Below are 17,469 nucleotides of genomic sequence, written 5' to 3'. Positions count from 1 at the left end.
GATCTCACTTTTCAATTTACTTGATATTGGAGGTTCACGAAACTTGAAATTGAGATAATATAATAGAATCGCTGCCTACCGCTCAAACCTAGGAGAGCAGAGTTGGGGCGCAGCCGGCCCTCTCTTACACTGAACAAAGTCCTTATTTTGTAGGCTAGGAGAGAATTTTAGTAGTATATTCTCACATCTTACCTTGTTATCTACTAGATATCCAAACCGTGGAGAAAAGATAAGCGTAAGATACTAGCTACTTGTATCAGTTGTCTCTGTCAACAAACCCTGCACACTATCATAAACAAAAATATTGTGTAACCGCCACTTACAGGACCTCACATCAAACTAACCGCCTCAGGGAAAGAAACACTTTCTTGACGGGCGACAGCGACAACACTAAACCGAATTTCAGAAACGAATATCGCGTCCCATAATAATTATGCTGACAATGATTTATGCGGCCGGTTCCACTAATTCACCTCCAAACATGCGACCTTCAGCATGCGACCAATCTACCAACTCATAATCTATTAAACATGGACTGTACGAACATTTTCCCCTACCACTGTTGTATGAGATCCACTTCAAACTGTCACAATTGTTTATATGTATGAGAGGCATTGATGCTATTTGTAAGGAATTCTGACAATCTAGAGTGAAACTTTCCCTCTACCCCTGTAGATAGATCCATTTTAAGCTGTCACCATTGGTTGAATGTAAAGCATTGATGTTATTCATACAGAAAGCTGCCACTTTCAAGTGAACTTTTCCCTTTATTTCTACAGTGAGATCCACTTAATTCTGTCAGCATTAATTATGTGGGAAAGATTCATATTATCTATTAGCAATGCTGAAACTTTGAAGTGACTCTCGCTATAACACCATGTCACGCTTTGGAAAAACTGAGGAGGGTGGGTAGTGTCGTGTTTATAAGGGTCTTACTAGAATAAAATTATTATCACTCAACTGTAGTAGGTTACTTTCATGTGTGTAATGGTGAAATTTGATTTATTCACAGTTTTAATGTTCTGAGAAACAGTGACAACAATCAAGAACACATTTATTTACATTTACTCGTAAAGCTTTTTACTTTACTTATGTCGTATTTTACGATTTAGTTTGTAGAATTTGAAATCTTCTGATTTTAATGTTCTGAGAAACAGTGACAACAATCAAGAACACATTTATTCACATTTACTCGTAAAGCTTTTTACCTTACTTATGTCGTATTTTACGATTTAGTTTCTAGAATTTGAAATCTTCCAAGAAACCCATGTGTGCCAAAGAACAATTAGATTGATGGATAATTTTTATGTTCTGAGAAACAGTGGGAAGGATCAAGAACAAGTTCATGTAGATTCATCAAGTTATTGAATTCATCGATTCCATTGATTAAATTCATTATTAAATTCATCAAATTATTGAATTCATTAAATTCATTGATTAAATTCATCAAATTGGTGGATAATTTTTATATTTATTTATTTATTCATTCATATGCAAATACAATTCAGGTAAAAACAACAGGCATTTACCCAAAACTGCTTCAAACCTTAATTTGGAATACACAGTCTAAAGAAACTATTCTATTCTGTTTCTATTCCGAGAAACAGTGAAAAGGATCAACAACAAGTTCATGTAGATCTATTCATCAAGTAGTAAGTCACATGACTTTGAAGTTTGATCCAGTTTATGGTAACTCGAGTTCCAAGAGAAAGTGAGAATTAGTTGTGAATTGCAACTTAGATCCTGTATTATAAAGTACATCTAATACCTAATACTTGATGAAGTATTAAGTTAACTTGATAAAGTATCAAGTGGGATCAGGGGTGCCCTTCTGGGATCAGGGGTGCCCTTCTGGGATTAGGATCAGGAGTCAGGGATCAGGGATCAGTGATCAGGGGTGTGAACGCACAATGCGTCCTCGATGAATATTGGGAGGGTCCAAGAAAAGTGTTTTTAATTAAAATTGTAAATGAAAATAATTGAAATGTTTAATTGAAAAATGAAACAAAAAATTAAAATTGTAAATTAAAACTGAAATTATTGTTTTGGGGGGAGGGGTGGGAGTGTGATTGTTGAAAATGAATTCTAAATTCAGTTTATGATATGGAGTGGCAAGAAGTATAGTGAAAAATTTTTAAATCTTGAATCGTGAAGACTAGATAAACAATAAAGTTCTAACTTTCAACAAACATCAACCTACTTATCAACACAATGTTTCCATGATTGCGATGATTTGATATTACATCAACAATGATCAGCATACAAGGTGAAGTTAGAGCAACGTTTTCTAATAATTGAAACTCATTTCGAGCAGTTTAATCCAAAGCAAGTACTAGAAGAGAGAGTATAAAAAAGGAGACAAAAACTAGATACAATTCATCTTTCAAGATGTCAGAAAAGACAATGCTTTGCTTCTTTTGTTCCATTTTTCCATCTCCCTGATTAGAACCTAAGTCATTGGAGAACGCAATTTCTGTAGTTTCCAATGCGTTGAATGCGCTGAAGAATTAGAAAATATTGATAATGAGAATGTAGAATTCTATTATTTTATCATCTAATGAATACGATGTTGATGGGAATCCATGTTGATGATATCACGTGATAGAACTGAATTAATTATCGTTGACTGACAGAAGTACATTATTTCATTTCAAATGTATATAAGTTTGCTATATTCTAAATTGGATCAGAAAGCTAAATTTGGACAACAAATTTATTTATTCAATTATACACAAAACTCTAAGGGCCGTTTGCACAGTTTAAACTTAAACTCATTTGAGTCAGCAGGTGGCTTCAACTCAGGATGAACCACTTTACAACGCACACGACTTCATACGGATTTAATCCAGTTTAAATTCATTTTTGGTTTAAACTTGCACAGTGCAAACAGCACTTTTAGGGTGGTTTGCACAGTATAGATTGCTAAACTCGATTGAGTTAATCGAGTTTAAGTTAATCTGAAAGTTTAAACTTGAATTGTTTTTTTCAGTGCATTTACTAATCCAGATTAAGTTAAACTAGTTTAGCGTTAAGTTGGTAATAGAATGTCAGGATATTTGTTATTTTTTTACAAACAATCAGTAAATTGAGGTTATGTAGCTACTATTTTAGTATTTTCTTGTTCTTGTTCAAAATCTACAGAGCTGTAAGCTGTACGGTTATAAAAGTGAAAAGCGATTAAGATATTCTTTAGAAACTTATGTTTAGTTGGCACCAGAAAATATATTTTAGAATGTAAGATAAAAAAGTTTTTTGTTACGCTTGAATCTACTACGGTATTCCTCGTTTATTAGAAATCTCTCAAAAGCAATATATCTCAGTAATGTGTTATTAAGAACATGTTTTCTAATCAAAGACCACTGTTAAAAACTGTCTTAATTTCTTTCAAGTGTTTTTTTTTTTCAATAAAAATACTAAATTGGCAGTTGCTGTACTTAAGCAAAACCGTTAAAAAATTCTCAATCCCAGAAATTCAAATTATTTGTTTTTTGCCCAATTTTTCTCAGTTTCAAAATTTCTTCGCAGTCATCTTTATCAATCGCATAAAAAACTTCTATCAAATCCTCCATTATAATTATTTTTACATTCAAATAATGATTCACTATAACCTAAATTGATAATGATATCGTCTACAGAAGCTTTGAAAACAGCCGTCGAAAAATAATTTACTATCAGCTGTTTCCCCATAAAATCTTTACAGATGTCAAGTTAATCCAAATTATCTGGTTTAAACCTCCTGCTTTGGAGGTTTAAACTTTCCCAGAGTTTAAACTCAGAACAGAGTTTAAACTGATACTGTGCAAATGAAATTTTAGTTTAAACCAAAAAAAATCCAGATTTGGTTTAAGCTTCAGCTTGAACTTACACTGTGCAAACGGACCTAAGTCATTAAAATCATTGGGGAAGGATCAACAGGCACAGCCCAAAACTGTCCCTCCCTTAATTATTATTAGAATTGATACTAACCAAAGGTTTGAGGGTGTAATTGTTGAAAAAGTGCTGAAATAATTGAAAATTCATAACTCACCCTCAAATCTTCCTCTCTGGCAGCCTTCAGGTGGGATTCAATGGCATCCAGATCGATGTAGGGCATTGCAGTCTCAATGTTGTAGACATCGAAGCTGCCTGAAATGATTGGAATACTCAATTAGTTATCAGTTTTATTAGTGATTGTTGTGTTCACTGAAGGGTGAGATGAATAAACATATAAAATCGTGAGGAACAAGTGGTTATCCAGAAGCAGATGAATATGTTACATAATTATTTACCATACATTAGTATGGCGGTGTGCAACTGACATTCATAAGCAGATGAAGTAGCCTCCCGTAACCAGTATGTGCCTCGACATTTTCGTCTGGGTAGTCTGAAGTCTCCTATACTGCTGCGATGTTAATGACCAGATCTGTGCGCCATATAAAATTGTCGGGTATATGCATTTCCTCAAAACTTTTGATTTCAAGCTGTTTGAGAAGTCGCCTTTGAATATATTTTTCAATGACCAACAATTCCTCCATCCTTTTTTGATCCTTTGTTTCACCTCCTCGGTTCTGTTATCAAAAGATAGAAGCTGACCTGAATATTCATACTCCTCGACGTATTCTATATTACCACATGTCACCATTACTTCCTCCTTGTTGAAATTTGTTATCACTCTCGTTTTGCTCGCATTCAATTGAAGGCCCAACCTTTCACTGGCCTCTATCAATTCATTCAACATTTCCGTCATCTCCCCAGCACTCCCAGCGACCAACATCACATCCTCACAAACCGCAAGTTATTCAGTTGGACTCCATTTATCCTCATAGTCTCCATTTAGTCTCATATCGGAGGTTCGCTATCAGCACAGTAATCCGGATCTTACTCATTGCCGTTCGAGACAAGTCTTTGCTGCTGCAATCAAACCAAACTCAAATTTTTAAGCCAGCCAACACGTCGCCTTCCAACACTCCCTTTTACGCTGATTTTTCCTTGAACTATAGTCTGCAGAGTTATATATTTGTGGCTTCTCATTGAATGTCCAAGATACAGGAGTGTTTTCTTTTTCATAGTGTAAACAATTTCACATTGTTTCTTCATTTTCCCTAGGACTTCCATGTTTGTGACTCTATCTGTCCACGGTATCCGCCACATCCTGCGGTAGCACCACATCTCAAAGGCTTCCAACTTATCAATATGGCTCTTTTTGAGGGTCCATGATTTCATCCCATAAAAGAGAGTGGAAAACACATAACAGTGTAACATCCTCATTCTTAGTTCTATATCTATGTCCCGGCTTGTGATCAATTTTTTCATTTTTACAAATGTCTATCTGGCCATCTCAATCCTTGTTCTTATCTCTCCCGTCGAATCCCCACTTTCCTCTACTCACGTCCCCAGTATGGGGCCCTTCTCTATGACTGTACCCTCCACAATTTGTCTGAATTTGTCTATTCAAGGCTTTCCTGACCACCATTAATTTGGTTTTCTTCACATTCAATTTCAAATCAAATTCACCACATCTGTCATGCAATTTTTGGATCAGTCTTTGCATATCCTCCATATTGCTTGTCAACAAGACAGTGTCATCAGCATACCTTATTATCGATGGCTTCTCCATTTATGATTATGCCCGCAAACTCTTCCTCCAAAACTTCATTTAAGATAGAATCGCTGTAGACATTGAAAAGTAGTGGAGACAAAATACTGTCTTAGCCTACCCCTCGGCGGTTCTCGATTTCCTCGGTCGATTGAATCTCAATTGAAGGCAGCCGCCTTCTGACCACAATCAAGATTGCTGATTATTTTTATATCGCCCGCATCTATGCCTTTAAAAACAATACCTTGTTAAATGCCTTTTCAAAATCTATGAAACAGGCATAAACGTCTTGATTCATGTCCAGTCACTCCATTTATCAGCATTCCTCTATTCTCCCAATGCAATTGCTGATAAATATGCTCTAAACAACAGTTGAAGATTATTGGTGACAGCGGACAGCCTAGCTTGACGCCTTTTTCCACTTTCATACTTCTTCCTCTTCTCTCCAGCTCCACGTAGACCTCACTATTTTAATGAATAAACTTTCAATTATATCAATATACTCTCTTCCCACACCAGCTTCCATCAATGACTCCCAAATTTTGACGTGTTTCAAACTGTCGAAAGCCTTATAAAAATCAACAAATCCTGAGTATAGGGGGATTTTATACTCCTGGCATTTCTCTACTAACTGATTGGCGGCTTGTAATTGATCAGCAGTTAAGAAGCCTGGTCTGTAATATCTCTATTACAGATATATAATTCCATTCTCCATGTTCTTAGTGAATGACGATATTGACGATTTCTTATCTCTTTCAACAATCAAACGAACGTCAGTCCAACTGTATCTACGTTGAGTAAATGTTGTAAGCTTCATTTTAAAAGCAAAATAAATTCGTGTAGTACAATCCAATTGAACTATGATTCCATTTTTCAACATAATTTAATAATAATGTCAGTTCAATAAATAGAGGAAGGCTCTCTCAACGCAAGAGAACTCAAGTTAGCAAACCCTTTGAAATTTCACACTAAAGTTATTGAGAGTAATTGGGGAGAGAATTCGATTGTATGATATAATTTCTTGAACCACTATCAAAATTACCACTGGATTTTATCATACACGACGTACGATAGTTCAAAACAGAGAAAACTAAGTACTATCAGTACTGATATTCCCTTATCTCCGGTTCAAAATAATCAACTAATCCGCTATATTCACCGGATCAAAGGCAACAATAATTATTACTGCCTCACTCATGAAAGTAATACAGTTATATTGCAACAAAATTACCGATTTAATATGATTATTTTCGGCTCTCATCAATCGAGTTTCAGATCATGAAAGGCTGTTGATTAGTTGATTAGCGAAGGCTTCTTCACCCCCAATGGATAAATGACAATTTTGCATCAACAGTAGCTGGCTTGGAATAGGATTAGGCTCTTACGTAGGAAAATCGATTGAGAAAATTCTCTCCAGACTGAGAGAAAAATAAAATAAAGTGAAGGGTGTGAGAGAAAGAGAATGAGGGTTGCAGAGAAAGAGAGAGTGACAGAGTGTGTGAGAATGCAATAGAGTGAGAGAGTTGGAGGAAGGGAGAAAAAGTGAGAGATAAAGATAGAGAAGGATGGTGTGAGAGAGAGAGCAGCTAATCTAATCTGAGAATCTGGATTCCCCGAATCGCATCGGGGAAAATCAAATTGCATACATGCTTTGTTCAGGGAATTCGAAATATGGAGCTGAATTGGATTCTCTGGATGGTAATTTCATACCCCAGGCGTCTTATTGGCATGATCCATATTCTCTATTGCTACAAATCCAAGAAATAATATTAAGCATCTATCATGCTTATGACAATTTTTCATTTCTCGTAAACTTTGGGAGCATAAGACAAGGAGTCAGTTTTGAATCAAAAACATAAATAGTGATAATATTTTATACACATACAAATCAATCATAGTGAGAGGTTTTGAGTTTGTTTTTTGTGTTTGTTTCATAGTCATAGTTTTAGTGTCATAGTTTCTTCTGTCATGGTCATAGTCATAGTTTGTGTTTGTTCCACAAAATTGATCACAATTAAATGATCACAGAGTTACTAGAATCACATACAATGAATCTTGGTATTGTAGAATTACTAGAGTCACAACAATAAATCTTAGTTTTGTTTTACAAAATATTGATCAAAGTTAAATGATTACAAAATTACTAGAGTTACATACAATAAATCTTCGCTTTGTTTCACAAAATTGATCAAAGATAAATGATCACAGAATTACTAGAGTCACATACAATAAATCTTGATTTTATTCACAAAATTGATGAAAGTTAAATGGTCAAAGAATTAATAGAGTCACAGACAATAAATCTTGTTTTTTCACAAAATTGATCAAAGTTGAATGATCACAGAATTACTAGAGTCACACTCCCTAAATCTTGGTTTTGTTTCATAAGTTTTGGTTTTGGTTGGTTTTGTTTCATAAGTTTTTGGTTTTGGTTGGTTTTATCACAGTTAAATGATCACAGAATTACCAGAGTCACATACAATAAATCTTGGTATTGTTTCACAAAATTGATCAGTTATATGATCACAGAATTACATAAAAAAGACTCTGATGAGTTATCTTGCTTTCCTCAGTTCTCACTATCATCTAGGATACAGCAAATTTAAGATAGTACATGAAATAAAACAGTTACTCCTATAATCTTGAAAACATTTATAGAAATAGAATGTTCAATTTTAATATTATTCCCAAGTATATTGTTTTATTTTAATAATAGCCTCTCCCTCTTTAATGGGCCCTTTTTCCTCTACACACACTGTTACTGAACATGTAATTTATTGAGAAGGAACAATTGGTTGAAAATGCATTAAACTGATTTTTGCCGATTGATATTGGATGATCCCGAAATACCGGGATTGGAAATCAGTCCCGGGATTGACATCCCTACCTGTAGTGCTAAAATCAAGGATGATATTCTACATGAGATCTCTGATTGAATTAAAGCTATTCGCATATTGAAACGTGACGCGATGTCATGGAGACGTTTTATTTTTCTCTGTATGTTCATATACGTCTGTCTGTTGTAAATAAAAATATAAATCTCAGTACCCTTACAAATTATTTTGTCACAACAAGTTTCGGACATTATAGCCATTTTCAAGACAGTATTAGGTCTGTTTGTCTGGGCGGCGCAACAGTCGAGACCGACGACAGTCGAGGCCTGCGACATTAGAGGACTGTTTTCCATTCCTCTACGGTCGTAGGCCTCGACTGTCGGGAGTGTACGAAAACTGAAGAGTCCTCTACTGTCGCCTAACGCAGGTGTTCATTGAATAGAGGCCTCAACTGCCGCCTAACGCAGGTGACATTTGAGGCCTCTTTTTTAGGAGTCCTCTACCCTCGCAGGTCTCGACTGTCGGGGCTGTACAAAGATTAGAGAGACCTCAACTGTCGCCTAACGCAGGCGACATTTGAGGCCTCTTTTTCAGGAGTCCTCTACCGTCGCTGGCCTCGAATGTCGCTGGTCTCAACTGTCGGGCCTGTACAAAAATTAGAGACTCGCTTGCAGCAGGCGACAGTTGAGGACACATCCTACTGCGATTCCAGACAAAATACATTTTGTAATGATTATAACTTCTGATTTGTAATAGGATATGGATTTGCAGAATAATATTCAGCATCTATAATGTATTGAGAATTTGACATCCAAGTATCAAAAAGATATTCACGAGTTTGAAAATTTCGTTTTTTTATGAAGAAGCAGCTCAGGTATATTTTCAGTTGTAAAGTTTGTGCCGTGCTATGAATTTAGAAAGTTAATTTTGAATTTTGAATTTAGAAGCACACACAATATAACTTAATAAAAGGGATGCTTGATAAACATACCTAGTGCTAGAGAACGGGAAACCAGAAATGACAAGAGAGACAACGAAATAGAGAGAAGGTATCAATTATATTGTCACCTCTTACAGTTAAATTCAACAATTAATAAAACAAAAAGGAAGTTACACAAAGAAAACCGAAAATAAAATTACTAAAGTTAAAAGTTATCTCTGAAATAGATAATACGGTAATAACCTACTCTGTATGCTCTACATTGAAAACGTTTTAGATTGAATCATAAGAAGCTTAAAGGACTCTAATTTTAGAAAGAAGAATTAAAAATCATCATAAATATTTCTCAAAAGTTAATCATAAATAACCATACATATGTTAAGAAAAGATCCACATAAAATTCTTAGAACATTAAATTTAGAACACACTTGGAAACTTTAAAACACTATCAAAACATTATCAAATATTAATGATCACCAATAATAACTATTCTGTATCTTTATATCATGAAAACTGCAAAGACAAACATTCCTCAAGTATCACATCATGGAATTCTACCTTGGAAAAACTATTCAAAAAATATATGTCCTCAAAACAAATTTAGGAAAGGTAAGGGTCCTTGAAACTTCATTTGATCCTTTACAACTTTAAGATGAGAATTATTTTAAAACATTAATTTAATCAATAAGGGACTTTTAAAAAATTCATGTACTCATTCAACCTTTAGTAGTTTAGAAGATTATAATTATTTATAAATTTAAAGAAAACTGAAATTACCAGCTGGATCCTGTGAAGTTGTGCTCCTGGGGGGGTTATCTCTTATGATAGAGTCCCACGTTATGAAGCTATTGTGAGAAGTTGTAGATTGCAATTCCTTCACAGATAATACGATGTTTCTGGTATTTATAAGAGCAGTCTCTAAATTCCCTCTTTTGCGAATAAATTCACAAAAAATTAAGGCCTTCCGGCTCGCAAAATTACTGGGTTCAAACCTCAGCTCTAGCTCAGTAGTAGAAACATGAATTTTATAAGTACAAATAATCACCATAAGGTTCAAGGACCAGGTATTGATAATTCTTACCGCTGCTTCTATGAAGTTTTTGAAGAATACCAGTAAGGAAATTAAAAGAATATTTGATGACTGATTATCAGTAACCATGTACCACTAGAGAATAATCAGGACCAACTATAGTTGTTTCTAGTTGATTCTTAAAACGCTCGTCGTGAGTACAAGTATTCACCAATATACCCTTTCAAAATTCCTTAGAACTTACAACGCCAGTTCTTGAAGCTCTCTGGATCCTTATATGATATAACTGGAACCTTATTAATATAATTTCTTAATATATTTGTTCTGGCTGATGAAATGAATATCATCAAAGGATGATAAATATTGAGTGCTCTGAATAAGGTTAATATTATTTGATTCAATAATTTTAAATGCTGCTAAATATTTGTTGGTACCAAAACAGCTCAAACTATATAACACGAGATGAGTTAGGATATAATAAAAAATTCTATAAGTTTGTATGCTGACATAAAACACAAAATATATTCCCATAGAAAAAATGTGCATAAAATATTCGATATAACTATAATTCACTTAAATAATCTATTTTAAAATCTGAATAATTATCACAGGCTTTGCTAATATTCACAATAATGAATTTCAAATTCATAAATATATTATATTTAATACTGGTACTTAGACTTCCAATCAATACAAAATTCTACCAATAAAAACCTGTTCGGTCTATAAGTTTGATATGGTATATTTTGTTCAATAAACAAAATTAATATTTAATAAATTAATATTCGAACATGAGATCTCAGGGCTTTTAATATGAATTCGGGCAGTGCATGGAAGTAAGCTTCCTACATATAATAAATAAATTTATAAAATGTTCTTGTGAACTATGTGATATGTTCAACACGTGGTGACTTTTTATTTTAACTCTAATTAATTGGAATAGCGCTTTTTTATTAATTATTACCCCACTGAACGTAGACAAATGAGCTCATTTGGTTTGACTTATCACTCACTGACTGAAGTTCTGGATGTTCTCGTGGATTGAATTAATTATTTCCAATAATTAATTAGGTAGGCTCCTTTTCGTCACTGCTGGGCTAACGTGTGATCCAGATTTTTATAAGTTTCTTTCGAATTAAAGCTATTTTTATGGGAATCTTTACAATTACGAACTCTTTGACAGCACTGAGTTCACAAACAATTTACATTCAACAAACATACATTACATTTAAAAAAGGGTTTGGCTTAATAATTCATTAAAAAATTTTTAAAAGGAATAAGAAAAGACCCTAAACTCCATGTGCATCCTCTCGGGTTGGGATCTTAAGCCAGAAGAAAAAGGTTTTCAGAAAAATTTGCTTCTTCCTAGAATAATTCTATAAGCTACTCTCTGATTGGCCTCAATTTAATAGACTCAATACAATTGGTTGCCTTGGGAATCAGGGCTTCCTCGGCTTTATAATAGAAAAAATTTAATAAAAGAAGTTTTTATACAGATATATGGGGTATTTATCTTAAATTGAATTCATAAATAAATCGTAACATACGATTTTAATAGATAATACATTTAGTTTTTATATGAGTTTTTTATACTCTTGATTTATCATGCTTTTTTAGATTATAATAAATATTTATACAGAAATAATAGCTATTTGTATTTCTACACATCGACTTCCTTTAGTATACATAATATATCCTTTATGAGTGAATTTTATATGATTCAACCGGTCATATGGGTTGATCGAATAATCAGCTGATTCATTCAGTATTGGTTCGGATAATTATCGATTTATCCAAGATCGACTAATTCTTTTCAAAACGTAAACAAGTAACTCTAACCTCAATGTTCATGCATTTTATTTTATTTTTTATTTTTGTAATCCGCCAATAATAATTATGCCGCTTTATAATTTTTTGATCTTACCAATGAGTTCTCATAATTATTAAATCACAATAATACATATTTTCTTATCGTTGTTGATAATGCTATTACTCCTAATCACTAGTAATACTTGATTTGAGTTGATTTACTCTTTAGATAGGTCTAACCTTCTTTCCAATTTTATAGTTCTATTACATTTTATTGGCTCATTTAGAAATATTTGGTGGTTTCAAATTACCACGTGACACAAAACGCCCTCTGATTTCTGATTTAAAACGACAATTCGAGAATATAATATAAATTTTATGATCCAGTTGGTTTTGGATCAGAAATCATATATGTTACAAAGTCTGCTAATAACTCTACTGAGAATCTTACCTCCTAACAATTCAACAACATATACAACAATAAATAAATTCAATTCAAATACATACGCCTTACATCGGCCAATCTCCTTCTACACACAATACACAATATAAACTATCTCCTCCTCCATACATAATATAAATCTTTTTTCTAATCCACGCTCTGCCCTCAGGCCAGAAGCACATTTGAATGTTGGTGCAAAATCATTGCCAACCTAACAAACTGATAATTCTCCGACTTGCAGAGTATAACATATTTTCTCCCTCAACATAGAACAGTGACTTGTACATTTTCATTTCATTCTCTTGCAGAAATTGGGCTTTGTTTTCATGTAATGGATATTTTTAAAGATAATCTTTGGTAGGTTTTATCAACACGAACTTCTTATTCCTCTAATACATTGAGACTTGGGATTAATGCTTTTGGTGGTAACTATGCGGTTTGATCATTTGGCGGATAATTTTAATGATTTTCTTAATAGTTTATACATAAATAATAATAATATAATATTTCTATAATATCTCTACATGCAATTCACATTTATATGACACTTGATCTTCTTATTCGGGGTATCAACTTTGATGATTTAATAGGCATTGACTATTCTGGTTTTCGTAGTGTACAGCTGGTTTACGTTGGCTTCGGCTTGTCACTTGTCGCCATCTTGATGTTTCTTCCTGCTACATGAAGGTAAGTTGGCTTTTTAACATTAGAAGTTATTTATTCTCTTGTTTCATCAATAAGAAAGGTGTTAAAAAATGGTTTCTAAATTTTTTTTTTCTTTATTTTCAGGTGTTGTTGTTCGAAGTGGATACTCGTCTGCGAAATAAGTGTGTTGCCTGGTGTTTGTTTGGTACGTATTTGTTGACAGGTATATCCATGAATCCAAATATTATTGTTTATATTCTTATCGCTTATTGTCTCGATAATACGGTTTGAGATTAGAAATATTTTCCCACCAAGTTAAATTTGGTTTGCTTTCTTCATACAACTGAACGGTATTACGTTCAGTTACGGCTGCAATTTTGTATGGTCCAGTATAAATATGGAAGAATTTTCTGGTAGTTTTTTCCAATGCATTGGATAATCTATGGCTTTTTAAAAGTATTTCATCTCCGACACTGTATTTAAATTGCTTGGATTTATTATCATGATAATGCTTTCGCGAGGTCGCTGACCTTTCTAATCTCTGTTGTACAATGTGACAGATGTCTAGGTTAGGATGAGTTAAAGCATTCGACGGTGGGAAATCTATTAACTTTTCAATAAACATTTTATTTCTTTCTCCGAAAATAACCTCTACTGGTGTATATCCTGTGTTTTCATTTATGCAATTGTTGAAACATTCTTCCAAGAACGGTAGATATCTAACCCAACTTTGATGTTTTTCAGCACAGTACGCCCTCATGAATCGTGAGATTTCTGCCATGCGGCGCTCCACGGGGTTCGAACTAGGAGAATATGTGGAAGTTCGAGATATTTTTATATCAGCCAGGTCAAGTATTCTTTTCCATGGTTTGCTACAAAAATACGATGCATTATCTGATAGGATGCGCTTAGGTTTTCCTACTTGCGGAGTCCACTTATTCACTATGCAATTGGCTAGGACTTCCCCTGTTAGCTTACCGATAGGAAAGAACATGGTGTATTTAGAGAATGTGCATGTTAATACGAATATATATTTCTTCCCATGTTGTGCTAGGGGTAGAGGACCATAAATGTCGGCTGATACTAACTCCAATGGGGCGGTCGGCAATATAGGTATCATTGCTCCCCTGACTTGATATTTTAAATGTTTGGTTTTCTGACATAGGTCGCATGCTCTTAACACTTTGACTACCTTTTTGTGCATACCTTTCAGATAACAGGCCTCTTTTAGTGTACATATCGTTTTTCTTACTCCAAAGTGGCCAATTCTCTCATGCGTTTCCTTAATCACTTCTTCCGCTATTTCCTTAGGTATTACGATTCTCCAATTATAACCTTGTGGTGTGGTGCGGTGAAATAGGAATCCACGGTATCGCGTGTACTGTCGCAGGTAGTGGGGCGGTTCAGAGGGTCCTTCCTCCAGTATTTCTAAAATTTGGGATAGCTTAGGGTCTTCTTTTTGCGCATTCTGAATCCTTCTGGGTGTTAGTGTATTCTTGTAGACTTGAGGTTTGATATTCTCGGGATATGGTATGCTTTCGTCCATTTCCATTGCGTAGCATTTCAGGTTTGTGTCGTTACAGTAAGTGGCATCTAATTCTCGGGATAGAAAATCGGCTGTTTGATTTTGCTTTCCTGGTAAGTGTGTGAGATCGAGGTCAAATTCCTGAAGAGCGAGAAACCATCTTGACAGTCTGTTGTGGTTTAATTTAGCTGTCTTAAAAAATGTAAGAGCTTTATGGTCGGTATTGATATAGATTTTATTTCCCAACAGTAGCGTGCGGTATTTTTTACAGACTTCTACTATACTTAATAATTCCTTTTCAGTAATTGAATAGCGTCTTTGTGCTGGATTTAGGGTTTTACTGAAAAAAGCTAGTACTCCCTTATCTCCTTCGGCACTTTTCTGAAATATTTCTGCTCCTATGGCGTAATCTGAGGCGTCCACATTTATGTAAAATGGCTGGCTCATATCGGGATGACTTAATACAACTATTTCAAGGAAAGTTTCTTTTAATTCTCGAAATATCTTCTCTTCTGCTTCTGTCCACTTCCATGCTTTGTTGGTAGATAATACGTGACTTAATTGGGCAGTGTAGTGTGACATACGGCTGTTGAAACGTCTATAGAATTGAAGAAATCCAATGAATTTCTGTAGTTGCTTTCGGTTGGTTGGTGAAGGGAATTTTCTGATGGCTTCTAATTTACTGCTATCCTGGGAGATGCCGTCCGGGGTGATGATATGTCCCAAATATTTGACTTGTTGTGCAAAAAATTCGCATTTTGATAATTTCAATTTGAGTCCACATCTGATGAGACGACGAAATATTATATCTAGGTGTTGACAATGGTCCTGAATATTTGTTGAAGAAATTATTCCATCATCCACGTAGAGTGTACAGAAATCCGTGACATCTTCTCCTACGGCTTGACGAAGGCAACGAATAAATATGGCCATGGCGTTCCTCAGTCCAAAAGCTAGGCGAGTGAAGCGGTAATTTCTTCCGTTGAATAAGAATGATAGATAATCTCTTGATTCTGCCGCTATCTGGATCTGCCAGTAACCTGCGCTTAGGTCAACCGTAGAATATACATTCTTCCCACTAAAGGTTTGAAGCACCTGCTCTATCTGGTCTGGGCTCTCACGGTCATCTTCCAAAATGCTGTTAAGTGCTCGCGCGTCCAGACATAATCTCACGGTACCGTCCTTCTTAGCAACACAAACAATTGGTAAGCTATATTGAGAGCTTGATGGTTCAATAATCCCCAATTCTAACATTCTGTCTATCTCTGCTATAGCTGCCGGGCGGTATGTAAATGGTATTGGATAAGATTTTCGGTAATAGGCTTCATGAGGTTTGACTTTGAGTCGGCATTCAAAATCTTTAGCTAGTCCTGGTTGTTCTGAGAAGACATCTCTATTTTCAATGAAAACCTTCGCAACACTGTTTTTTGTATCTAGATCCCATTCAGCATAACAATTTATCCTATCCAATAATTTTTCAAACATTTCTTCAGAGGAAACCTCTTTATCTATCACGCCGTCATCCTTCGTTGTTAAACTCAACACTTCAAAATGCTCCATGGTTTCTTCCATTTCATGAATTCCCCAAGCTCTAGGCACGCCTTCCATGTGGTATGCAAATTGTATTATCCGATTTTCTCCAGGATGTCTTTTTAAACTGAGAGGTGTAATAATTTCGGTGGTGGTGGTTTCAGGGCTTGCATGAAATTTCAATGTACGGAAATTCAAACAGGTTCGGAAATACTGTAAGAAATCAGCGCCTATTATCATTGATGGACCTTTGACTGGCAACACCAGGAAAGTATATTCAAATATAACTCCTTCTATTTCCACTTCTAAGAGACATTGAGTGGTTACTCTTATTCTTCTGCCAGGATTAATACCGGAAATGTATACATTGGTAAGGGGTAGTATAGCTATTGCATGTTTATCTTTGATGTTCGAAAACATATCCTCTTGTAATAAACAGCATTGCGAGCCACTGTCAATCAGGGCTTGTAGTTTAGTCCCATACAATTTGCATTCGATATAAGTTTGTAGCTGGCTGTCTGATGTCACATCGGTGTCGTCAGGGTTTTCTAAGAGTGTTTCACGCTGATCGTCCCGGAAAGTGGTGTCTATGTGGAGAGGTTTGGCTTGTTCCTCTAATTTGGTAGATGAATAATTATCCTTTGCTTTGGGGGTATCATATAGTCATGTAGTTTTAGAAGTGCTTATTTCTTGATTTGGTGGTGGGTTGTTTGCATGTTGATTTTGGGTTGCTTTTGTTGTATGTGCTACTGTGTAAGATGTATTTGTTCGGTTATGATTTTGGTGTGTCTCACTTGGATTTTTGTGGTCTCTATCTCGCTTGTAATTATTTCCATTTAAACGATCTCTGCCATCATAATACGCTCCTCTATCCTGTTGTTTATTATTGTAATATTGCGATGTATTTCTAGAACTGTTTTCAAACGATTGACCTCTGCCAGTATTTTCGGGGTATTTTTGATATCGAGTGTTTGCTCCGGCATTTGACATTTGATTCTCACCATTATAATTTTTCCTGAAGCTGTTGCTATTATGATGAGGAGAATGATTGGAATCTCCTGTACGGTCATTTACCTGGCTGGATTCAGAAGTGACGGATTGGATACAGTGTAAATGTTCCATTAATTCTTTGCAACTGG

General features: G+C 34.9%; 1 protein-coding gene across 1 annotated transcript in view; it reads right to left on the bottom strand.

Annotated features, from left to right (window-relative positions):
* LOC111057079 (kinesin-related protein 8) overlaps positions 1-17,469 on the bottom strand; it is a 148,310-nt gene that overhangs the window by 80,414 nt on the left and 50,427 nt on the right. The window contains 1 exon segment of the mRNA XM_039424754.1: positions 4,028-4,125. Coding sequence (XP_039280688.1) covers positions 4,028-4,125 — 98 coding nt within the window.

This window comes from Nilaparvata lugens, chromosome 3 (genome assembly GCF_014356525.2).
Source record: "Nilaparvata lugens isolate BPH chromosome 3, ASM1435652v1, whole genome shotgun sequence".
NCBI classification, from domain to species: Eukaryota; Metazoa; Arthropoda; class Insecta; order Hemiptera; family Delphacidae; genus Nilaparvata; species Nilaparvata lugens.
Note: the sequence above shows the minus strand (reverse complement) of the source record. Positions and strands in the feature narration are given on the sequence as shown.